The sequence below is a fragment of the Corythoichthys intestinalis genome, chromosome 2, assembly GCF_030265065.1.
Source record: "Corythoichthys intestinalis isolate RoL2023-P3 chromosome 2, ASM3026506v1, whole genome shotgun sequence".
Classification (NCBI taxonomy): domain Eukaryota; kingdom Metazoa; phylum Chordata; class Actinopteri; order Syngnathiformes; family Syngnathidae; genus Corythoichthys; species Corythoichthys intestinalis.
In genome coordinates this window covers 48,699,544-48,716,358 of record NC_080396.1, presented here as the reverse complement: position 1 = coordinate 48,716,358, position 16,815 = coordinate 48,699,544, and the positions used below count along the sequence as shown (strand labels likewise).

The 16,815-nt window shown below is 37.9% G+C and overlaps 1 protein-coding gene and 1 long non-coding RNA gene across 2 annotated transcripts; one reads left to right on the top strand and one right to left on the bottom strand.

Annotated features, from left to right (window-relative positions):
• The first annotated feature begins 973 nt into the window (after positions 1-973).
• mmp9 (matrix metallopeptidase 9) lies at positions 974-9,364 on the top strand. The gene is made up of 13 exons (XM_057830086.1): positions 974-1,218; positions 2,961-3,199; positions 4,014-4,162; positions 4,402-4,530; positions 4,602-4,775; positions 4,871-5,044; positions 5,246-5,419; positions 5,979-6,134; positions 6,223-6,403; positions 6,477-6,619; positions 8,211-8,361; positions 8,441-8,544; positions 8,807-9,364. Exons 1-13 carry the CDS (start codon positions 1,078-1,080, stop codon positions 8,914-8,916), a joined length of 2,025 nt encoding a protein of 674 aa, XP_057686069.1. The 5' UTR covers positions 974-1,077; the 3' UTR covers positions 8,917-9,364.
• Positions 9,365-11,592: 2,228 nt separating this feature from the next.
• Positions 11,593-13,801, bottom strand: LOC130912190 (uncharacterized). The gene is made up of 3 exons (XR_009062563.1): positions 13,674-13,801; positions 13,343-13,478; positions 11,593-13,105 (listed from the first exon to the last, which is right to left on the bottom strand). It is a non-coding gene; the product is annotated as an uncharacterized LOC130912190 (long non-coding RNA).
• Between the last annotated feature and the right edge of the window lie 3,014 nt (positions 13,802-16,815).

Sequence of the window (16,815 nt, the reverse complement as noted above, 5' to 3'; positions counted from 1 at the left end):
TGAAGTAAATAAAAAAAGATGTAAAAATAAACTTCGGGCCGTGTGGCATAATGCATGTTCCATAAAACAAAGTGTGAACTAAAGGGAGGTGGGCAAACTTTTGTTCACTACTTTTGATTTTTAAACAGTGAATACGAGCGAGCTCATTTATATAAATAAATAAATAAATATAATTGAATAATGCATCTTCATTCTTCATGGTAATTGAATAATAATTAACCACTCTAGGAGAACTTAAAAGAGAAATATTAAATTTGATGTACTTTGGTACAGCATGTATTTTAGAATGCATATTCTTTGTTAAAATATAAAAGTATATATTTCTTATACTTTAATTATTTGCATATATTAAATTTGATACTTATATATAAAGTATGTTATCATCAAACAACAATCATAAACATAGAGAATATACATATTAAATAAAAACACATAAGTAAAATATTACCATAATGATGAATAACTAATAAAACTTACAAGTAGAACAATAATAATAATAAAATGAATTATTTGATTACTTGAAATTATTTAAGTACTTGGAAAAATAGTTGGACCTTTTCTATTTCATTTTTTAACAGACACAAATTTAGTGGAACAGATTTTTTTTTGGAGGGGGGGGGGGGGGGGGGCAGCCATACGTGGCCCGCCGATACTTTGGCCATAACGAGTGTAAAGGTCCAGAAATCAATCACGGTCTCAATATACAATAATTGACCATTGATTTGATAGGGTTACATGAACGCACTCAGTAGTGAGCGTTAAGCTTAGTACATCATTTGTGCAATCAAATACAATTGTAAATGCCAAACTCAAGTGTTGTTGTTGCAAAGTCAAATGGGAATATTTTGGAAATTCCCTCCCGAGGCAATTGAACTGATAGCATGTGTTAAGTGTGGAGTGGGAGGGTTGAGGTTGAGATGGGTGGGGATGAGGTGATGTGACTAAGACATCAAGTCGCATAAAAAGCCCCACAAATCTAAACAAGGACACGAGAGCGGCGAGACGCCAAAAAGAGGACTTTAGACGGATTGCACATTTCAACTTGATTTTCATCATCACAGACTGACAGGCTCCACCATGAGATCCCTTGCTTTGCTTGTATGTCTGCTCTGGGGCTTCGGCACCTTGAGGGATGGATGGAGCCTTCCCCTCAAGTCAGTCCAGGTCACATTTCCAGGAGACATCATCAAAAACATGACTGATATGGAGCTGGCACGAGTAAGTACCAGATGGTGCATGTTATCTTGATAAGTGAGTTTTGAAGAGAAGTCAAGCTGTGCAGGGAAATGGAAGCGCAAACTAACCTCAGGGCGCTTGGGCTGGGCAATCTCAGATTTCCGATCAAATTTAATCCTTTTTTCCCCTATTTGTTTAGTAAAAAAGCAAATAATTACATTATGAAAATGTATATTGTCATTGCTTTTTTAATCTTTGGAGATTTGCTTTATTTGTCCTGATAACAGACAAATACAAATTAACTTTATGGAAAGTTATTCAAACAGAGTGCTTTAGGTGATATTTTTGTAAGAGTAATGCCACAAGTCCTCCAGCGCTCTCGCACTTTTGTCATGTAGAGCTGTGCAGGTGAGAGGCAAGGAACTTTTGGCAAAATATTTACAGCTTGGCAGGCAAGTTTTTTTGTAAAACACTATACATTAGATACCCATGACATATATTGTACAATCTACAGTCTTTGAAGGTTGATCAAGGAAGTAAACCTACAGTGATCTAAGGAGCCAAAGAAAAAGATACTAGAAACAGGATTAATTTTAAAGATGATAAAGATTTAAACTACACACAAAACTTTCAAGCATGTGGGTGAATAGAAAATGCTTTTGTAGCATATACCTTATTGGCCCAAATATAAGATGGTGTTTTTTGCATTGAAATAAGACTGAAACAGTGGGGTTCGTCTTATATTCGCGGTCTAGATGTTATATCCATTCACGACACTAGATGGCGCCAGATACCATTGAAGTGATGTTCTGTCATGAAAGATCTCAGCTACTCTCAAATTTAACCAGTTTGCATTATTTTATTGCAATGTTTTTCCTTATTCAGATTTGTTCCGAGACTACAGTTACAGTTAGACTTCACTTTGATGGTGAATGCAGTTATTGCAATTTTGTTGTTTTACCACAATAGATTGGTTTATTTACATTTCAAAAACCAGAAGCCATTCATTTACGAATGTGATTGCACTTTAGTTTACATATTTAAATGTTCAGATATTAAGATTTGAATGAGGCAAAATAACATGCTTTTCCTCTCAAATATATTGTTATAATCATTTGTTTCAGATGTACCGTAATTATTTTCTGTATAAAAAATAATTTGGTGTTCAAAAAAATCTTTTTTCAAACTTGAGTCTTGAAAAAGAGGGGGCCGTCTTATATTCGGGACAATACGGTAAATAGTCACCAAATCTTCAGCAATGTTGAGCACAGCTGACAATATGATTGCCATTTACTGGGCTCATTGGTAACATCATGTGAAAAAGCTTTCGCTCACTTTATTTCATAGCGGGTGTTAAAGTCGTTTGCTGTATATGTACAGTATATTTTTTAAAAACTGGGTTGGGATAGTCGCTTAGTGGTCATCACGCACTACTTTAGTAAATGATCCATTTGTCGTCAAAAATGCTTTTAGTGTAAACAACTCTTGTCAGCGAAAACCCACTTTTTAAAGGAACCATTACACAACTATAACACATTTTGTTGTAGAATGGATGGAGTGCTTTGCACCCTCCACAATTGAGAGGAAGATCAAAACTGTACCTGAGATAACATTTTACATGTTGTAAAATATTACATTTATTTATGTGTTTTTTAACCCTAAAAGTGTTAGAGCTATAAAATTTTAACAAATATGGTAAAATTGACAAATCTTCCAGCTAGATCCCACCTGTGTCAATATCTTCTCTACTGGACATTCTTTCACTATCTGTACTAAATCCTCAGAGTTACCTGACCAAGTTTGGCTACCTGGAAAGCCTGAAGCGCAGTGGCTTTCAATCCATCGTGTCCACCTCCAAAGCTCTGAAGAAGATGCAGCAACATATGGGTCTGGAAGTAACAGGTCAGCTGGACTCGGCCACCCTTGAGGCTATGAAGCAGCCGCGCTGTGGCCTTCCCGACGTGGCCAACTACAAAACATTTGACGGAGACCTTAAATGGGACCACAATGACATTACTTACAGGTGAGTTGACAGAACTCAATGACCAACTTTTACGTATAATGTTTCTATTAGGAGTGGGAACCTCTTGTTACCTCGCGATACGATACGATTTGTGATACAAAGCTCACAATAACGATGATCTGACGATATGGCGATACAACGATTGTCGATACACTGGTCAGGAATTCATTCTAGGATATTCTATAAACAACTAATAAACAGAAAAACAAGCTTCTGCTGTGAATTGGAATGAGTTTATCACTAGTAGACGTCCAATCCGTTCGTCCATTCGTTCATTCGCTGCCATCCCTCCCACTTCAAATGGATTGAACATCTATAGCTGTCAGTGGCAGCCAATGCCAGGCAATGAGGTGATTTTTTTTTCTCATTTGCATTTTGATTTTCAGTTACTTGCTGTTGATTTTGGAATCATCCAAATTAATAGGCAGTGACTCAAAGTCAACAGGAAATGACCTGTAAATGCCCCAAAAATCAGACCAAAAGACTGTGAATGCTCTGGTTTTGAATGAACGAACCTTCCCAGTCTAACCGTCAATGGCAGCCTTACAGTTAACTGAGACACTATTATGGTGGAAGATTTTGGCAGCCAGTTATTGGTTCCTTTTAATTATTTATTTTTTAAACATTGACACCTTCTTAAAACGATACCTCGATTTTTGGCAGGAGAATATCGAAAATCTTTTGGGCTACAAAGTATCACGATATATCACCATTTTGATATTTTGTCACATCCCTAGTTTCTATGCTAGGTGACAACTTTTTGTGAGCTAGTAGAAATCCAGTTTAGTAAAAAGTTGAACCATTTCCTCCACAGGATCCTAAACTATTCTCCAGACTTGGACAGCTCCCTGACTGATGATGCATTTGCCAGAGCTTTCAAAGTTTGGAGTGACGTCACCCCTTTGACATTCACTCGTCTCTTTGAAGGGACGGCGGATATCATGGTCTCATTTGGAAAAGGCGGTATGTGACACAGGAGGTTTCATCTTTATCAGTGATAAAAAAAAATAATGGTTGGATTTTAAATATCTGTTACAGTAATCAGGGATGGGGAACGTTTTGTCAGCTGCATTTACAGTATTATGGGATACAACCAGTCATTGTCAGGTCACAGTTATACAAACAATAGACTGGGTAACATTTACCTGTGAACATTTTTGTCATACCACAGACATTGACCGGCACTTTATGACATTTTTCAGACCATGGAGACCCATACCCCTTCGATGGTAAGGATGGCCTCCTGGCACACGCTTACCCTCCTGGCAATGGAATCCAGGGAGATGCCCACTTTGATGACGATGAAAACTGGACACTAGGAAAGGGGGCAGGTACTTGATGCCTTCCCTCGCACTGAACTTAACTCACTCTTTTGCTAACATTTTGCACTCTCTTTCAAAAGTGGTGAAGACCCGCTATGGGAATGCTGAGGGTGCCATTTGCCACTTCCCCTTCACTTTTGAGGGCAAGTCCTACACATCCTGCACTACCGACGGCCGCCAGGACAATCTCCCGTGGTGCGCCACCACCACTGATTTCAGCAAAGATAAAAAATATGGCTTCTGTCCCAGTGAACGTGAGTCTGACATAGTTATGAAATAACTCAATAATGAACGGAATACAAAATGATCTAAAACATTACCACCCACTTCCTTTTTCCCAAACTGACAGTTCTATACACTTTTGGAGGGAACGCAGACGCCGCACCCTGCGTGTTTCCGTTTGTATTCCAAGGGAAGGAGTACAGCAGTTGTACCACGGAGGGCCGCGAAGACCGCTATCGCTGGTGTGCCACCACAGACAACTTTGACCAGGACAAGAAATACGGATTCTGCCCCAACCGAGGTGTGTGTTGAGAAATATGACACATTAATACTTTCTTGTGTGATCATGCCAATGCATTTGCTGATTTTGTTTTTAAATAGACTCAAATTGGAAATTAGAGCTTTGTTGTTGTTGTTCTTTTTATTTTTAAATGTAAATATTATTTCACCATCATATTTCCAAACTATTTGAAATTGTCATTTGTTTTCTCCAATTGAGCAGATACTGCGGTCTCCGGAGGAAACTCTGAAGGAGAGCCATGCCACTTCCCATTTACGTTCCTTGGCCAACAGTACGACACGTGCACTAGTGAGGGCCGAGATGATGGCAAGCTCTGGTGCGCCACTACCGCCAGCTACGACAGCGACAAGAAATGGGGCTTCTGTAATGACAGAGGTGAAAATTTAAAGGAAGCATACTTTTTTCACAGGGTCTTGGTTTATTTTGAATTATTTGACATGCTTGGACAGCACAGTGAAAACGTGGAGGCACATATGTGATTTTCACAATACAAATCTTATCTCTAAAGTCTCTCTGTGTTAATTTCCTTCAACAGCAGAAGATGGTTGTTGGTCAAAATGGCAGCTCAAAGATAAAGGAAATTGAAGAATTCATTTGTTTGTTATTCGACAAACGCAATATCAGTCAGAATGCTATGTTTTGACTGCTGGCAGCACTTGGAAAAATAAATCCATAAATTACACTTTGTGCCCAGATCTGAAGAGATTATCAATCTTGCAAAAAGAGCATACCAATTTTCATTGGGAGAGGCAGCACTTTATGATTTGATAATTCATTTATGGACTTTTTTTTTTTAAAGAAATGGTCAGCTCACAAAATATCTACTTGGTAGTTAAATTTCAGACTTGTGGAAGGATATGAACCACTATATACATTGCATTCAAAACTCACTTTTGGGGATTCTTATGCCTTTTTGACTTGTAAACCATCGCAGGTTACAGCCTGTTCCTGGTGGCTGCCCACGAGTTTGGACACGCACTCGGTCTGGACCACTCCAGCATTCGACAGGCACTGATGTACCCAATGTACACTTACGTGGAGAACTTCTCCCTGCATAAAGATGACGTTGCGGGCATTCAGTATCTCTATGGTAAAACGAAATAGAGCACGATCTAATATCCTTTCACATTCCAAAGGTTGAATTATATTTTTAATAAAATACATTATATTGTGTTCAGGACGTAGAACAGGCCCAAATCCCACACCCCCTAGGCCTCGCACCACGACTACCACCACAACTCAGGTTCCTACTACCACTACTCAAAAACCTGTGGATCCCACAGCCAAAGATATTTGCAAAGTTAACAGCTTTGACACCATCACCAACATTGAAAACAATTTGTATTTCTTCAGCGACGGGTAAGGAAAACAACATGGTGGCACATTAGTTAGTGAGTCGGACATGCTCAAATTCTTGTGTTCTTCTCATTAGATATTACTGGAAGAAATCCAGCAGCAGAAATGATGGCGAGCTCAAAGGTCCATTCAGAGTTTCTGAACGTTGGCCGGCACTGCCGACAGTCATTGACGCAGCTTTTGAAGATCTTTTCACGGGGAAACTTTACTTCTTCTCTGGTACGTGAGCTTCATGCATTGTAAAAGACACAAATCAGCCCAAAAGACAAGCATGGCTCTTGGCAACCTAACAAGCAAGAGTGCAACCTGGGTGTTGTGACTAAGCAAAGGCTAGTTGTTTTGAAGCAGCCCAGTTTCTGAAGAGAGGATTACATGTTTCTGGAGCAGTGTGTCTTGATTCCGTTTGAACCATTGCACATATTTTACATTGTGAAAATCCCAGTGCAGAACACAGTGGCACAACATAATTATATAACTATGTGCCAAGTATTGGAACATATAAACATTAACTAACTGAAATGGGAGGGGGGGGGGGTGCACACAAGTCAGTAAAATACAATAAATCGGTCAAATAGTCTTAAGAGTAAATGGTAGCAATAGCAGCCAGTTTTTTGTTATTGCACTTCATATACTGTATATAAAAAGTATGAATTGTGTTGGTTTGTAACACGCCATTATATTATATTTTTTCGTCTTTATGGAATGCAACGTAAAGATCACCTTGCGTGATAGGCGGTGCTCCACCATCCTCTATTATCCAGCCATCACTAGACAAAAGCTATCTATACTGAAATAATGATAATATCATCCCAATTTACTCACTTAAAATATGTCATAGGACGGTTAAGTTGAATATGGAGTGCCTCTACTTGCAGGAAGCAATATCATTTTATGAATGGCAACACCTACCGTATTTTTCGGACTATAAGTCGCAGTTTTTTTCATAGTTTGGCTGGAGGTGCGACTTAGACTCTGAAGCGACTTATGTGTGAAATTATTAACACATTATCAAATGATTTCACATGTTATTTTGGTGTTTTGGAGTGACACTGATGGTTTGGTAAACTTGTTAGCATGTTTTTTATGCTATAGTTATCTGAATAACTCTTAATAGCTATGTTACGTTAACATACCGGCCACGTTTGCATTTCGTTGTTCATGCGTCCTATAACATTATCATACTGTACACTTATTCAGCATGTTGTTCTCAATTGTATTTTTATTTTAAATTGTCTTTCAAGATGACATATATGTTAGATTTTATCAGGTAAATTTCCCCCAAAAATGCGACTTATACTCCGATGCGACTTAAATATGTTTTTTTCCCTCTTCGTTGGGCATTTAATAGTTGGTGCGATTTATACTCAGGTGCGACCTATAGTCCGAAAAATACGGGTAAATGCATTGGTTAATTGTACTGTTGCTTCTGTCATCTCGTGAAATAGCAAACACTTGTTGTGTCTGTCACGCTACATTGATTTCGTACATAGATGAATAAAAAGGCATTATTTATGGGAATTCATAATTTGATTGAAATTGGATTTATAAGTACTGTTCTGTCAGCTTGTGAAATAGCAAACAATCGTGGTGTCTGTCACTGTACATTGCTGTCATACATAGATGAATAAATAGGCATTATTTATGGGGATTCACAATTTTATTGTCATTGGATTATAAGTACTGTACCGTATATTTCAACGGAACAGTGGTTAGGACTCACTGTTATACACAATAATATACTGTACCAGTATGTAGGGTATTTGTACACAACCCAAAATATATTCTTTACCAACTGTCGGTCTTTCTGTAGGCCGCCAGTTCTGGGTATATACAGGACAGAACGTTCTGGGCCCTCGCAGCATTGAGAAGCTTGGCCTACCCGCCAGCGTGAAGAAAGTTGAGGGTGCGCTGCAGAGGGGAAAATCCAAAGTTCTGCTCTTCAGTGGAGATAAATACTGGAGGTGAGTTCAAATTCCGTCACCTAAATGTAATAATATGCAATGTATTTCATATTGTTTGTTATCATTATGTGTGAAACAGGCTCGATATGAAGGCCCAAATGGTCGAAAGGGGATACCCACGATATACACACACAGCCTTTGGCGGTGTTCCCAGTGAGCCTCATGATGTCTTCGAGTTTAACGGTAAATGTGATGTTCACTTATAAGTGTTGATTGCCATCAGTGGCATAGCATTAAGTGGGCAATGTTGCACATTGTTACTGATTACTTACACTGTTCGATTTGTGTCGGGGTGCTGTAATGTGTAAATCTTCTCTACATTCAGTCTTTTAAAACATGTATTTTCAAACTGGTTTAACCTACATAGGTACATTCATTTGGCAGCAATAGAGTTATTTTCGACTTTGCACTCTTTTGTTAGAGATTAAACGTGTCTGGTTTATAGGTCACATCTACTTCTACTGGGACCGCTTCTACTGGCGAATGACACCTCGCAAGCAGGTGGACCGCGTCGGCTACATCAAGTACGACTTGCTGGCGTGCTCCGATTCTTGAAGGGGATCGGAAATCACTTGGAATCAGGCAAACCGTTAATCAGTGTTTACGTGCGATGCCTGATGTCTTCCGGGGTTCACCGTAGGCCGTCCTTCACTGGTGTGACACCATTGCATTGGCCTCAAAGCATATAAACAACATTGCCCTTGATGTGATTTCATGTGAAATTGCAGTATAATAATGGCCAACATTGGCGGCGAATCATTTGGGGTTTAAATAGGCTCAATTCCAGGTTGTTTGAATAATTTATACCAAAAGTGTCTGACAGGTGCAGACTTAACAGTATTTGATTGTTTTGCTATTTTTGTGTTTTTAAGATTTGTGTTTTTATTTTTTTATGGTTTCATAGCCAATACTTGCACTGAATTACAATGCATGGCTCTTTTTAAATTATTTATGCATTTTCTGAAATTTCAATGCAATAAACTTTTAGCTAAATGTGATGGTACTTACCGTTGTTTTTTTCTGAACAGTTACAGGGTTTGCTTGATATTGATTACACTTTGAAAAAATGAATCCTTCCTTCCAACATTAATTTTCACGAAACTACTTTTATTTTTCCTAATCTTATTAATAGATCTGGCAAACCAAGCTTCAAAGATAAATAGATAAATAACTGTGGACCCTCGAGCCCCTCACCCAAACGGAACTGCAATGGGTTTATTTAAATATATGAGGGTGAAAAACATTTTTTGCCCACTTTTTAACAGTATTTGACAGTAAAACTGCATCTGAATTGTTCTATCTTGCTCCTAAACTCCTCACAGCTGCAATAAATGTCATATAAAATCAGCTAACGTATGAATCGAAAGTTTTCTCTTTTTTTCTTCTTTTATATGTGGTTAATAATTTAAAGAACTGTTCTCAGTGTAATGTAGGACAGTCATATTAAGGGATGCGAACGAAGGAGGTAATACAGTGAACTTCTCCCATCTAGTGGACATTTCATGTTTTGCCTTCTTCTTATGGAGGACCAAAGCTGCCAAAATTAAAAATAAAAATAAAAATAAATCAATCAATAAAAAGCAAAATAAAAACGAAAATAAATACAAAAATAAGAAATATGATACAAAAATTAAATATAAATACAAAAATAAATTTGGAAATAAGTAGCTAATTAAACAAAAGTAGAAATAAAAATGAATATATATACAAATAATAAGAAATTACATTAAAAATGTAAGAATAAATACAAAAATAAATGTGGAAATAAATACAAAAATAAATATATTGATTGAAATAAATGTCAATCAATAAATAAAAACGCTTTGCCATATATTTACTTATTTCATTGTCAGTGCCAACGTTCAAGTGGAAATGTTATTCAAATGAGGGGGCGGTACTACATGTGTTGAACTATTCACCCATTGGTCGATCGACATGCCAGTTCAGTGATCCTCTCGATCGACGAAGTAATGTCTGCCTTCCTGCTGCTTGCTTGCTTCGTAAAATAATGGGACCAGACGAGAAGGTCGGAATCTAAGCGGCTACGATATGCTGGCAATCGGTTGGATGAGGACAAGGTACGTATTAAATTGGTAATTTGGTGTGTGTTTTTTTAAAAACTTTTTACTTAAGTCCAGTTGAGGTATGTTGAATCTATATAATCTTCCATAAGCTAATACCTTGCATTGGGTCTCGGAAGACTGCGAGGCAAGGCGGGACATGGATAAAGCTGCTAACAACATTAAACTCACAAGGAATAGTTTAGCGTTAGCGCAATTTAGTGAAGCAAAATTCACACATTCAAGTTCGTGTGGTGCTCCGGAAGACTGTTTGCACCGGCTGGTGTCTCGTTTAATGCTTTCGTAGCTAATCTATTATACCATTTTGCTGTTGTCATCTATTTTCTTCTAGATACTTCTGAGGAAGGTTGGGGTGTCGTTCCTCAACAATAAGACATCTCTCGTCCTCACTTATCTACGTGCTTTTTTTTTTTTTTTTTTTTTACCCTAAAGCTCCCCGAAGACGCAATAAATTTACATTTCAGGGAATGCTGATGGTGAGCAGTTGGCCAGTATTAGGGGAAAAAGTTACAGTGGTACCTCTACATACGATCGCTTCGACACACGAACTTTTCGACATCCGACGTAAAATTTGACTCGCCATTTGTTTCTACATCCGACGACATGCTCGAAATACGACGACAACGGCAGCACCGCAGACGAATGTACGGCGGATTTTCTTGTGTGACAAATCAACACAGGTTTCAGAAAAGGTTGGTACAGGTGGTGAAACAAGGAAAAAGTTGACGCTTACCTTCTAAATGAAGATGCAAATGACAGAAAAATATGAGCGTAGGGTGGGCATCCGTGAAATGGCTCAACAATACATCTCCACGGTCCTCCTCCGACCATCGTTCGCCAGTCTTTATAAGTTAAGCTGACAATTCTTATTGTGGTAACATCTCCAGAGAAATCGCCAGCTTCGCCACGTTTTCATCATTTCTTTCACAACTTATTCAACACAAAACGCCTGCTGTCTGCCGCAATTGACGATGTTCTCAAGAAAGCATTGAAAGCGAAAGTAAACTTTCACCCGCTCCCCTCCCTCTTTGTCACGTCAGCGCCGCAGTGCCTTCAGGTACAGAAAAAAACGTCCGCCTTATTAGAACCCGTTTCGTTACACTATTACAGGAATTATTATTATTATTATATTATTAATCCGATTTTTATTTATTATTTATTTGTTTTGCTATATGTAATTGCCATTTGTAATAGTACCAGCAGTATTTTTTAAGGATTTAGTGCAGGTTTTTGGGCTGTGGAACGAATTAATGGAATTATAATGTATTCCTATGGGAAAATCCTGCTCGACATACGACCATTTCGACTTACAAACAAGCTCCTGGAACGGATTAACTTCGTATGTAGAGGTACCACTGTACTGACCTTAAGTGGCTCATGTTGGTGTCCAGTGGACAATTTTTTTGATGAACGAGTTAGTTGTGCTGGAAGTCCTTTTTTGTACATCAATTGCCTGTTTATCATTTGTATTGTATTACACTGGTCATCAATAAAATATTACTTTGCAGAAAAACAATCATTGCCTTTATTATTTCTTCACATTATTGAGGTACTGTCACATCAACGACAACCAACATTCTATGCTGTCATTTAAAACAAGTCCAAATATTTGACGCAGGCTGGATAGTCTCGTTGTTGACATTCAATACATTAGAAAATTCTGACATCTGCTGAATTTCTTCAGGAGTCGAGGCCTGTCGCAGCTGCACTTCTGGGACTGACATCGACATGGGGGGGGGATGACCATGTGGACCATCACATAAAACTGCAAATATGTAATTTAAAGTTGAACCAACTAGTCCTAAAATATAACTAAACATGCACACATCGTATATGGCAAATTTAGTTATTGATTAGCCTCATCTGTATGTGCCTAGCCCTAGACTGAAAGTGTTCGCATTTATATAATTTTATTAACTTTTTTGGTCAGGGATATTTCATGCTTTTATTGTTTTTTTTTTTTTTTTATGTTATGTTTTTGATTAGAAATGTGCACTTTACATTATCCCTTTTGAAGTTGAACTTGTTAAGCCATTTTCAAAGAGCCAACAAGCAAAGAGGGCGTGCCACACCTCATAATTTGATTTTGATGGGTAAAATTTCATCCAATCATCTCCCAGAAGTGGCAACTAAAACTATACCAACATTTCTGCAATAACAGACAATGTGTTGCAGGGCCCAGAATTTTTTTTTTCTCGTAATTCTGAGACATAAAATTTTAGGGTTTCTTATTTTTGCAAGCCATAAACATCAACATTTAACTCATTGGCTGCCACTGACAGCGCTTGACATCCAATCAATTTTTGAATGGGAGAGGCTGGCAGCGAAAGCACTCCAAATCTAAATGAATTAAGATTCCTAGCGCGTAATAAATAATAAAAGCATGAAATATTTAAACTTAATTTAAAATGGTCTATATTATACTGTATATGGGTTTATCGTTCCAAAATGGGTGAAAAAAATATGGTCTTAATTTATTTTTGTACTTCCTTCCGAGTCCCTCAATACAGAGCTTTAATTTATGACTTTATCGTTGCCATAGCTATGCCTTTGACTGTTGGGGGCTGGCACAGAATATCATCCACGCCGAACAGTTTGTAGTTGTAGTGTGCGGACAATTCCCGGTGGATCCAGACGTGGCATGGATTCTTGCACACGAAGTCCTCCATGAAAAAACAGGAAAACAAGTTGCAATTTAAAAAGTTGCATTGCATAAAAGCTGAAGAAGTAATTTCTAGTGTTTAAACAGGACTTGAAATAACAAAATGGTTTAACCCTGATGGCAAAGTCATGATTCGGCTTGTTATTTTTTTTTTTTTAACACAAATATTTCCTCTTGACACTTCATTTGAATGAATGAAACTATAGTCCAAGTCAAATTATTAATGACATTCACTTACTCTGAACCTTTGTACGTCGGAACCTGAGACGTCCTTGCATCAGTCTGAACCCAGAATTTGGATGAGATCCTGGGATCCCTGTAATCACCGAGCATCCAACGTTGCGATGTCAGTGGAATTATTCAAGTCAGAGACTCTAAAAACAATGTTATGGTGAGCAGGAATATCGTTTGCTTTCGTGAGAACTTAGTTGTAACTTCTGCTAAGCTACACTGGAGCAGTTACAAGTAGCTTTGATACCAGTAGCAGTCAGATATATAGAGAGAGTGCAGCATGCCATACGAATAACCAAGTTTTCATTTTAAAATATGCCACTGTCATACAAACTCACCTTATACCATGCTTTGACATTCGACGGTGGATAATGCATATTCTCTCACTTCTCACCAAGTAGGACTACTAAACTAGGTCGGCTGTTTCCCTGACTTTCAGACCCACGTTCTGTCATCTGTGGCAGGCATGGCTAGTAGATTTCAGAAATCGAATGTCGATCAACCAATAAGCGAATACTTCAACCCATGGCACCCTTAGGAACGCCCCCTCATTTGAATTACATTTCCACTTGCAAGTTGGCGCTGACAATGAAATAAGTAAATATAAGGCAAAGCGCTTTTATTTATTGATTGACATTTATTTCAATCAATATATTTATTTTTGTATTTATTTCCACATTTATTTTTGTATTTTTTCTTACATTTTTAATGTAATTTCTTATTTTTGTATATATATTCATTTTTATTTTTACTTTTATTTAATTAGCTATTTATTTCCATATTTATTTTTGGATTTATTTTTAGTTTTTGTATCTTAATTCTTATTTTGTATTTATAGTCGTTTATATTTTGCCTTTTATTGAATTATTTTTAATTACTTTTATTTTTAATTTTGGCAGCTTTGGTCCTCCATACCTTCTACCCCACTGACAAAAATTCACATTAGTATTTTGAGTATGTAATACAGTACTGCACTTTGTTTTTATAAAGTATGATATAAAAGAGTGATAATTTTCTCCTTAAAAATATGTTGCCTTTTTGCATGTTGTTTTATGAAGGCCGGGAACCAGGGGCATAGCACCAAATTCTGTGCTCTGCACACTCAAAATGCCAGTGGGCCTCTACCCATGACAGTGCATGAGACACATAAGCAAAAAAAAAAAAAAAAATCAAAAGAAAAAAAGCGGGGTATAAAGCGGGGTATTTACTTAAAATAATAAATGGTCTGGTTGCTGTCGGTGGAATAAACCATATCCTGACCAAGAGAGACCCCCAAGAATGTCCAACATGTTTGAGGGCAGTGATTTAACATTAATTCTCTCAGTTTACATTATGTCAGAGTGTGGGGTCAAGGTGGACCCAAAAGCAGGGAAACGGGGAGGCGAGACAAGGTGGAGGTGAAATCAAAAGGGGTTTACAGTTTTTCCTCAATTGCTTTGGTACATTTCTCAGAACAGACTAGCAATTCTCAAAACTACATGGTCAATCCTCGCAACATCGTATCACTAGCGCACATCAAAAAAGCAGTTTCTCATTCCTTTGAGCAAGTTGCAGATGATTATGTTCACATTTTTAATTTTGCTTTTATGTTATATTTCTTTGTGATACTAGGTGCTGTCTTTTGCTTTCTGTATTGCAATGACATGGTCTGTCAATATTGTAAAAACAGTAAAAGTGTAAACACAAAAGTGTAACTTGCAATTTGCATCAAAACATACGTACACCATCTTCAGCATCAGAGCCTTCAACCAGAGTAACTGTTCAATTGAGAGCATGACTAAGCAATTTGACTTGTGTGTACACAATGAAACAAAGACTTGTCATTCTGACACCACTGACATGTTAATTCACACAGAAATTTAATTTTGAGTGATAGTCGAAGTATTTTGCACAGAAAACTGGCTTTTGCAGGTAATCCATGTTGTTTTGCTACTTGCGCAACATGTTGTGAGGGTTGAACAAGTAGTTTGGGAAATTTCAATTCTGATCTGAGAAACGTGTCAAAGCAGTTGAGAAAAACTGTAATGATAATTAACAAAAGCCCAAAGTACAAACAAAAGGCCAGGAGATCAAACAAAAGGCATCAAAACATACTCAAACAGGGGATCTGAACATGAGGGCTTTGGCGTACGAAAAGACATTGGCTAGACAATGACCAAACAAGAACAGACAGCACTTGGGTAACTTAAATGCAGACATGAGGTAAGGAGACAATGTGGCAGAGGTGGGTGACACAAGAGGCAGCAGATTGGTCAACACTCAAGGAGCAGGCCACAACAAGTGAGCTCATGGCATGACATGTTATCAATATAGAAATCCTTTTTAAAAAAAAATGTATAGTTATATATATATAAAGTATATGTTGGAAAAAATAATTACTAACCCTTTATTGCCAAATGTGTCACTTTTGTTACACTTATAATTTAATGATTTTGAGACTTGTTCCGAATTCTGAAATTTCTTTCTAAAAAAAAAAAAAAATTGATGGATGTAAGTCAACACATGCATCTGCGGGTTCCATGAGGGAAAAAAATCAGGATTTATCTAGGGTTATATACAGTGGGGCAAATAAGTATTTAGTCAACCACTAATTGTGCAAGTTCTCCCACTTGAAAATATTAGAGAGGCCTGTAATTGTCAACATGGGTAAACCTCAACCATGAGAGACAGAATGTGGAAAAAAAAACTGAAAATCACATTGTTTGATTTTTAAATATTTTATTTGCAAATCATGGTGAAAAGTAAGTATTTGGTCAATACCAAAAGTTGATCTCAATACTTTGTTATGCACTGTTTGTTGCCAGTAACGGAGGCCAAACGTTTTCTGTAACTCTTCACAATCTTTTCACACACTGTTGCTGGTATTTTGGCCCATTCCTCCATGCAGATCTCCTCTAGAGTAGTGATGTTTTGGGGCTGTCGTTGGGCAACACGGACTTTCAACTACCTCCACAAATTTTTTATGGGGTTGAGATCTGGAGACTGGCTAGGCCACTCCAGGACCTTGAAATGCTTCTTACGAAGCCACTCCTTTGTTGCCCTGGCTGTGTGTTTGGGATCATTGTCATGCTGAAAGACCCAGCCACGTCTCAACTTCAATGCCCTTGCTGATGGAAGGAGATTTTCCCTTAAAATCTCTCGATACATGGCCCCATTCATTCTTTCCTTTACACAGATCAGTCGTCCTGGTCCCTTTGCAGAAAAACAGCCCCAAAGCATGATATTTCCACCCCCATGCTTCACAGTGGGTATGGTTTTCTTCGAATGCAATTCAGTATTCTTTCTCCTCCAAACATGAGAACCTGTGTTTTTACCAAAAAGTTCTATTTTGGTTTCATCTGACCATAACGCATTCTCCCAGTCCTCTTCTGGATCATCCAATTGCTCTCTAGCGAACCGCAGACGGGCCTGGACGTGTACTTTCTTCAGCAGGGGTACACATCAGGCAGTGCAGGATTTGAGTCCGTGGCGGCGCATTGT